Source organism: Thalassophryne amazonica, chromosome 4 (assembly GCF_902500255.1).
Source record: "Thalassophryne amazonica chromosome 4, fThaAma1.1, whole genome shotgun sequence".
NCBI classification, from domain to species: Eukaryota; Metazoa; Chordata; class Actinopteri; order Batrachoidiformes; family Batrachoididae; genus Thalassophryne; species Thalassophryne amazonica.
This window is the reverse complement of record NC_047106.1, coordinates 108,983,420-108,992,854: the sequence shown is the minus strand read 5'-3', so window position 1 is coordinate 108,992,854 and position 9,435 is coordinate 108,983,420. Positions and strand designations below refer to the sequence as shown.

At 41.5% G+C, this 9,435-nt stretch overlaps 1 protein-coding gene across 2 annotated transcripts in view; it reads left to right on the top strand.

Annotated features, from left to right (window-relative positions):
* Positions 1 to 1,396: 1,396 nt before the first annotated feature.
* Positions 1,397 to 9,435, top strand: part of LOC117508609 (serine/threonine-protein kinase DCLK1-like) — a 58,368-nt gene continuing 50,329 nt past the window's right edge. For both annotated transcript variants that reach the window (XM_034168401.1, XM_034168399.1), the window contains exons 1-3: positions 1,397 to 1,595; positions 1,885 to 2,257; positions 2,616 to 2,962. In XM_034168401.1, the coding sequence (XP_034024292.1) occupies positions 1,897 to 2,257; positions 2,616 to 2,962 (708 nt within the window). In that variant the 5' untranslated portion in view covers positions 1,397 to 1,595; positions 1,885 to 1,896. The remainder of the gene's footprint in view (positions 1,596 to 1,884; positions 2,258 to 2,615; positions 2,963 to 9,435) is intronic.

Sequence of the window (9,435 nt, the reverse complement as noted above, 5' to 3'; positions counted from 1 at the left end):
AAATAAAGTCTGAAGAACCTAAATGACATGGTGAGATGCTGAAGAGCTTCGCTCGTTCATGTCCGTGACATATGCATATAAAAAAAAAAGAAATAAATAAATAAAACAGCTGTTTATGTCAGTGTGTGACACTTGGCAGAGGTTGGCAAGGGCACAATTTACAACTACAAATTGGGGGGGACAAAGTGCGAGGCCTGCAGGGCCGAAGCCCATAGGCTGGGGGTCTGGGGGCCGCTTTAGGCCGCCAGAAGCCAACGGTTTCTAGATAAGCTCAGATGCATTCTGAGCATCCAGAACAGTAATTTTAATGTTTTGAGAAGACCATAAAGTGGACACAATTTGACTTATACAATTTGAAACTGTGGATATAAGTACTTTATTCTGAGAATAGCCAGCATTGATTTTATTAACATCCTGGTGTAAATAAGGTATCACCACATGTGTAGAACTTAAAAAGAATGATAGGTTGAGTTTTCATTAAAAAACAACTGCAATGTGGTAAAATGTATTCATAAATATGAAAGAACAGGCTCTTAATAACTATTAACTATCGCATATTGTATTTTTTTTTCTCAAGATTTGTTTTTGCATAAGTTTGAAAAAACAACAGATCATAAGTTTAGGATAAATTACTTATCATGAATTTAATTTTCAAAGTGACACTAATGACAACACTCATACTGAACATAATTTCGCTTGCATAGACTGATTTTGGAGATCAAGCAATAATTGCAGATGGGCTTTCTGAGGTCCCAGATAGCTTTTCTGATTTCCTTTTCTAACTTTCAGAATTTAGTAAATCAGCATATGGTCCATTGATACTTACGTATGTGTAGACACTAGTCCCTAGAGGCAACTATTTTTGGTTTCAAATCTGGGCAAATGCAGTCCCAGAAAATTCTGAATGTGACAAACAAGAAACCGGTGTTGTAAACAAGTTAATGCTGCTAAAAATACAAACTTACAGAAACAAAGATACTATTCTGACATGGTTTTGCACATAAGACTGGCATAGCATGTTTCAAGTACACACATACTGTATATGTCAGAAGGTGGGGGGGGGGACATATTCTGTCCCCCCTGGTTGAAAAGGTGGGGGGGACATATCCCCCCATCCCCCACCAAGTTGCGCCCATGAGTTGGAAAGATCAAAGCTCACCGGCAGGGCTGGTGCGTTTGTTGCTATGGTTACCTGACACCACCGGGCCGGGGTTGATTAAATGACCCTCCCCTCGCTGTGATAGCAAACTGACCTAAAGACAACTGCATTAATGCTGAGGTTTATTTAAACACATAGGTGGCGCTTGCGTGTTTTTATTTTCTATCGGTTTTCTGGAACGCGCATCAACACGCACAGAGGTTTCAGCGAGAGCGCGCAGTGAAGGTGGGGAAAAAAGAAGCTAGCTCGAGGAGAGCAGGAGGAGCACCGCGGTGTTAATCACTGCAACGACAGAGGAGCAGCAGGGAGGGAGGACACCGGCTCCAGCCCTGCCTCCTCTCTGAACACAGCACCGAGCAGCCAACAAAGGGAGCTGTGGTTTATCTGAGAATAAATGACTCACTGACAGATAAATCTTTACTGATTCACCTCAAAGGTAAGAGAGAAATATGGCAAAAAAGCCCTTATGTGACAGGGCTGTTTTCACTGCATACGCATGTTCCTTGTTGTATGATAAACAGCTTTTAAATTAATGCGCTTTATGTTATGTTGTTCACATCAAGTGCATGTGAATTTGATAAGCTGTAAAAACCAAGAGTAAGACATGGGTGTGACATGTTACTTCCTGATGTGTGTACAGACAGCACCAAAGCATTTCGGCTAGTTTTAAAATATTGTGTTGAGGTTAAGGATCATATTCCCTCACAGCATTCCTTCTTTAACAGAATTGCTCAGTCATGGAGCTGGAGCACTTTGACGAACGGGACAAAGCTCAGCGATACTCCAGAAGAGGCTCCAGAGGGAATGGACTCCCCAGTCCCACTCACAGTGCTCACTGCAGCCTCTACAGAACCAGGACACTGCAAGCTCTGAGCTCAGAAAAGAAGGCCAAGAAGATTCGTTTCTACCGTAATGGTGACCGCTACTTCAAAGGGATTGTGTATGCCATTTCTCAGGAGAGATTCAGGTCCCTCGAGGCACTCCTGGCTGACCTTACAAGGTCTCTGTCAGATAATGTCAACCTGCCCCAAGGGGTGCGGACCCTATATTCTATCGATGGGACAACAAAGATCACCAGCATGGATCAGTTGGTAGAAGGTGGGCAGTGTTTCAAGTGTACATGCATGTGTATCCTGGAGATTCTTCATCTAGATTGTATAGAAGTTGACTCCAAAGTAGTTATTAGGCTTGTTTTCTGGATGCTTCACCTCTGATTGGAATGGGCTCTTCAGTTTCATATATAAGTGGCTTGGTGGAACCTTTTTAGTTATTATCAAGTCACTTGCTTTAAACTAAACTTCTAGACATCCCACATTCAAGACAGCAATTCAAGACCTGTTCACAGCAGGAATATTCAGCCATTTTGAGGTCTTCGTTCATTTTAAATGAAAATCTGTGCTTTTATTTTTTTGATCTTTTCTGATGCCAAATCTGTTAATGTATGTTGTTTCGGCAGGAGAGAGCTATGTCTGTGCATCCGTAGAGCCTTACAAGAAAGTGGACTACACAAAAAATGTAAATCCAAACTGGTCTGTTGGTGCCAGGACTTCTGTGTCTGCTCGTGACCCCTCTTCCCTAGGAAGTGCCAAGGCTGGACCCCTGGAAACTAGAGAGAGCAAGGACTTCATTAGACCCAAACTGGTAACCATTGTCCGCAGTGGAGTAAAGCCTCGCAAGGCTGTACGGATCCTGCTCAACAAGAAGACTGCACACTCCATCGAGCAAGTCATGACTGACATCACAGACGCTATAAAGCTGGACTCTGGAGTTGTCAAAAGACTGTATACTGTTGACGGCAAAATGGTATGTGGCATTTAAATATTTATTGTGATTCCATAAAACCATCAAAGAAGGTGATTGGCAAGCCAAATTGTGGCTTGCCAATCAAAACAAAAACAAAATTGTTGTGTTTTGTAGATATCACTACTTAAGGTACAAAAACACTGTAAAAGGAAGGCCAGGTGACATATTTGACAAGCTAGTCAGAAAAATCATGACATTTTTTCACATTGCTACATTGCTACATGATGCCAAAAAGTTCAACTCACCTTGCATTGGCTTTAAAGATGTGTCAAGAGGATGAGTCAGGAGATTTCAAATTTAGTGGTACTTATCAAAAAAATTGAATATCATGAAAAAGTTCAATATTTTTATCAGATGTTTCAGAAAGTGAAAATGTTATACAGTGGGCCCTTGTTTATCGCGGGAGTTACGTTCTAAAAATAACCCGCAGTAGGTGAAATCCGTGAAGTAGTCAGCGTTATTTTTTACAATTATTATAGACGTTTTAAGGCTGTAAAACCCCTCACTACACACTTTATACACTTTTCTCAAACAGGCATTAACATTTTGTCACTTTTCTCTCGTGTGTAAACACTCAAAGTTTAAACCTTAGAAGAAAAATAAGACCAGTATTATAGAATGAAACCAAAGATCAGAACCTGTTTTCAGGCCCAAACATTTGTTGGAGAAATAAAAATAGAATGTTTTCCTATAAATAATTATGATGGCTTTTAGAACTAACAAAGTTAATTTTAACGATCAACCTATGAGGTTGGACACGTTAGAAATTATTAATAGTGACTGACCAGTATTTCACAGTTCCTCTGATCGCGCCTCATTGTCCTGGCGCCGCTCCACTGTCGCGTCTTTTTCCACTAAGTGACACCTCAGTGCAGGTTTCTTTTTCTGAGTGAAGAACACAGTTATGGGTAGTTGTTGGCGCTCTTTTTTTCTTCTGGGGGAGAAGATTCTTATAAACAGACATGCAGAACACAATGCGCGTGCTCTCCCTTCGTGGTGCCGCGACTGGCCTGCTTGATGAGGACGTAGAACACAATGCGCTGTAAAAAAAAAAAAAAAAAGAAAGCATGCAAAATTGGACTAAAAAAATCCGCGAAACTATGAGGCCACGAAAGGTGAACCGCGTTATAGCGAGAGACCACTGTATATTCTAGACTCATGACATACAAACTAAATGTTTCAAGCATTTTTATTTTATTTTACTTGCATATAAAATATCCACTTTATGAAATATCTGACAAAAAATATTGAGCTTTTCACAATATTCGATTTTTTTGGAGAAACACTTGCATTCCCCTTTAGTGGTGACTTTTTCCGCTGTGTGTTCTGCATATAGGGTTACCATCTGCAACCAACTTTCCCTTGGCATTCTAATGAAAGTCAAAATATGGCCACACTTCAAATTTTGTCAAGGATGGAAGATTTCTTGGGTACTGTCACCACCTTCCACCATCGTAAATGGTGCTGTAGTGCTGTAGTACCTAATTTGATGACTTTCTTGCATACAACAATTGTGTATTTATTCATGGCTTATTTGAATGTGGTATTTGTATAAGCTGTATTTGCAATGAACCCCTGCTTACGAATCAAAGTGAAATCACCTGATGTGTCATTTAGTTGAATGAAAACCTGCAGACCGTTGGTCCATCATAGTACATAGTTGGCCCTCCTGAAATAGGTAGATATGGATGCTATAGTGGGTGTGCTGGTGATTCGATGTACAGTAAGTACTCTTTCTTCCCATTAGTGGTTTTACCTACTTAATAGGATGCTTGGCTCAGTGCAGTGCTCAGAGACAGATCTGGTCCAACATTGACAGATTAGAAATGTTATTTTATTAGCACGAGAGGACTGAGGAAAAAAATAGAACTTTACCTGTGCTACTTGAGGAGCTATTCTCTTCTTCCATCACTTCAGAGAATTACTATTATTGAAGCACAGCAGTGTAGGATTCACATGGGAGTACTGGCTAAATGTGTCAAGAGAAATATGTTTCTAGGACTCTAACTCGCATTCGGCCTGCACTATTAAATGGTTATTCATTCTCAGTGATGCCGGTAATGCATTACTTCCGACCCCAATTCCAATGAAGTTGGGAGTGGGAAAATCCTCTTCAACCTATATTCAGTTGAATACACCACAAGGCAAGATATTTAATGTTCAAACTGATACTTTGAATTTTCAATTTATTTTAATTTATATAGCGCCAAATCACAACAGAGTTGCCTCAGAGCGCTTCACACAGGTAAGGTCTAACCTTACCAACCCCCAGAGTAACAGTGGTAAGGAAAAACGCCCTCTGAGGAAGAAACCTCAAGCAGACCAGACTCAAAGGGGTGACCCTCTGCTTGGGCCATGCTACAAACTTAAATTACAGAACAATTCACAGAACAATTCACGGACGAATATACAAGAAATGCTATTCGCGCACAGAACAGGAGGATCGCCAACATGAATACAACTCCCATCTCTGGATGGAGCTGCACCTTAAACAGAGAGAAAAAACAGAATCAGGCATCAGAAAGACAAAAAAAAAAAAAATACTGTATAGTTTGCCAGCATTAAACAACAAGAAAAACAGAGGTGATCGCACTAAGATGATCGCCGGCCACTAGCCCTAAACTTCACTAAAAGACCCAGAATTTAGGTAAAGTTGAGGCCGCGACCCGCTCCAATTACTCATAAATGAATTAAGAGATAAAAAGCGTAAAACACAACTGTACCAGTATGCTAGCCATATGAAAGGGAAAATAAGTGCGTCTTAAGTCTAGACTTGAAAGTCTCCACAGAATCTGACTGTTTTATTGACGCAGGGAGATCATTCCAGAGAACAGGGGCACAAAAAGAGAAAGCTCTGTGACCCGCAGACTTCTTATTCACCTTAGGGACACAAAGTAGTCCTGCACCCTGAGAACGTAAAGCCCGGGCCGGTATGTAAGGTTTAAGTAGGTCAGCTAGGTAGGGAGGTGCCAGTCCATGAATAATTTTATAGGTTAGTAGCAGAACCTTAAAATCTGATCTCACTGGGACAGGAAGCCAGTGAAGGGATGCCAAAATGGGTGTAATGTGGTCGAACTCTCTGCTTCGTGTCAAAAGTCTGGCTGCAGCATTTTGAACCAATTGGAGACCCCTAATGCTAGACTGCGGTAAACCAGAAAATAGAACATTGCAGTAGTCCATTCTAGAAGAGATAAATGCATGGATCAGGGTCTCAGCATCAGCCATAGACAGGATGGGCCGAATCTTCACTATATTTTGCAGGTGGAAGAAAGCAGTCCTAGTAATATTTCTAATGTGGAGGCCAAAGGACAGCGAAGGATCAAAAATTACCCCAAGGTTCCTCACTTTGTCAGTGTGATGTATGACACACAGGCCGAGGCTGAGCGTTAACTGGTCAAATTGATGTTGATGTCTCACTGGACCAAGAACCATCATTTCAGTCTTACTGTCTCAACTTCTCACTGCTGCACGGCAATCTTCTAAGGATTTTATGTGAATGAGATTACCAGCAGTTATTGGCATGTATAACTGAGTATCATCTGCATAGCAGTGAAAGGTAATCCTAAAATGCTGCAATATGTGCCCAAGGGGTGCTATATAAAGGGAGAAAAGCAGGGGGCCTATAACAGACCCCTGTGGAACCCCAAATTTCATGTCACTAAGGTTAGAGGTAGTGTTACTGTACAAAACAGTGAGAACGACTAGTCAAGTATGACGTCAGACATGCAAGGGCACTCCCAGTAATCCCAAAATGATTTTCCAGCCTATCAAGTACAATATGATGATCCACTGTATCAAATGCAGCACTGAGATCTAACAGCAACAGAACCGTAGTGGTGTCCGAATCCATTGTAAGCAGAAGATCATTCACCACTTTAGTGAGAGCCGTCTCTGTGGAATGATATTTTCTAAAAGCAGACTGCAGTGGCTCAAAGAGATTATTCTCAGTAAGATAGTCTACGAGCTGCCGTGACACCACTTTTTCCGAAATTTTAGAGAAAAATGATAGATTTGATATCGGCCGATAATTTGTCAATACACTAGGGTCAAGATTAGGTTTCTTAAGTAATGGTTTAATCACTGCAGATTTGAAACATTTAGGAACAGATCCAGAAGTTAAAGAAAGATTAATAATTTCCAACACAATCGGCCCAAGAGTGGGCCACAGGTCCTTAAACAGTTTTGTTGGTATAGGATCAGATAAACAGGTTGTGCTTTTTGTTGACATTATGGGTTTTGTCAGCATGCCTAGTGAGATACTGTCAAATTCTGTAAATCTAGGTAATACCTCAGTAGAGGCTGGATTAAGGCATGCCGGGAAATGTTTAACCTGATGTCTTCTATTTTCTTCCCAAAGTAATCCAGGAAATCTTGTGCTGTAAAAGGAGAGTGAACTACAGGTGGTTGTCCATGCAAAAGTGTTGCCACCGTGTCGAACAAGAACTTTGAGTTATGCTTGTTTTTGTTGATCAAAACAGAATAGTAAGTCCGCTTTGTAGCCAATAATGCATGCTTATAGTCTAAGATAGCAACACGCCACGCAAGGTGAAATACTTCTAATTTTGAACGACGCCATTTCCATTCTAGACCTCTTGCTTTATGCTTGAGGTCACGCAGATAATCATTGAACCAAGGTGACTGTGATTTGGGGGAGCGCGGTTTTAACACAGGTGGTGCAATCATGTCGAGTGTAGTTTTGAGCACTGAGTTTAAACTATCCACAAGTCTGTCTACTACTGGGTATTTGTCAAATGTGAAGCTAAGACATCAGGCAGTTTAGCTTCGAGTTCAGTCTTAGTTGAGGAGATGATGCATCGCCGTAATGATATATAAGGTTGTTGTTACACTAAACACGGCAGCGAAACTGTAAACTTAATAAGTGAGTGATCAGACACCACTGATGTAAGAGGCACATCATGCCTCTTACATCAATATTCATGACAGCAATACCACGTGCGAGAACCAGATCCAGAGTATTTCCACTAACTTTGTTGTTTTTATGCAAATATTTTCTTACTTTAAAATGGATGCCTGCAACACATTTCAAAAAGTTGGGACGGGGCAACAAAAGACTGGGAAAGTTGATGAATGCTCAAAGAACACCTAATTGGAAACAGCTGAGTGTCATGATTGGGTATAAAAGGAGCATCCCCAAAAGGCTCAGCCATTCACAAGCAAAGATGGGGTGAGGATCACCACTTGGTGAACAACTGCGTGAAAAAATAGTCCAACAGTTTAAGAACAATGTTTCTCAACGTTCAGTTGCAAGGAATTTAGGGATTCCATCATCTACAGTCCATAAAATAATAAGAAAATTCAATCTGAATCTGGAATCTGGAGAACTTTCTACACGTAAGCAGCAAGACCTGTGACCTTCGATCCCTCAGGTGGCACTGCATTAAAAACCAACATCATTGTGTAAAGGATCTTACCGCGTGGGCTCAGGAACACTTCAGAAAACCATTGTCAGTTAACACAGTTCGTCGCTACATCTACAAGTGCAAGTTAAAACTCTACCATGCAAAGCGAAAGCCATACATCAACAACATCCAGAAACGCAGTCACCTTCTCTGGTCCCGAGCTCATTTGAAATGGACAGACGCAAAGTGGAAAAGTGTGCTGTGGTCTGAGTCCAAGTTTCAACTTTTTTGGGAAATCATGGATGTTGTGTCCTCCAGACAAAAGAGGAAACAGACCATCCAAATTGTTACTGGCGCAAAGTTCAAAAGCCATTATCTGTGATGGTATGGGGGTGTGTTAGTGCCCATGGCATGGACAAGTTACAGATCTGTGATGGCACCATCAATGCTGAAAGGTACATCCAGGTTTTGGAGCAGTTATGCTGACATCCAAGCAACATGTTTTTCAGGGACGTCCCTGCTTATTTCAGCAAGACGATGCCAAGCCACATTCTGTACGTGTTACAACAGCGTGGCTTTGTAGTAAAAGAGTGCGGGTACTAGACTGGCCTGCCTGGAGTCCAGACCTGTCACCCATTGAAAATGTGTGGCGCATTATGAAGCGCAAAATACGACAACGGAGACCCCAGACTGTTGAACAACTGAAGTTGTACATCAAGGAAGAATGGGAAAGAATTCCACCTACAAAGCTTCAACAATTCGTGTCCTCAGTTCCCAAACACTTATTGAGTGTTCAATCAATCAATTTTTTTATATAGCGCCAAATCACAACAAACAGTTGCCCCAAGGCGCTTTATATTGTAAGGCAAGGCCATACAATAATTATGTAAAACCCCAACGGTCAAAATGACCCCCTGTGAGCAAGCACTTGGCTACAGTGGGAAGGAAAAACTCCCTTTTAACAGGAAGAAACCTCCAGCAGAACCAGGCTCAGGGAGGGGCAGTCCTCTGCTGGGACTGGTTGGGGCTGAGGGAGAGAACCAGGAGAAAGACATGCTGTGGAGGGGAGCAGAGATCGATCACTAATGATTAAATGCAGAGTGGTGCATACAG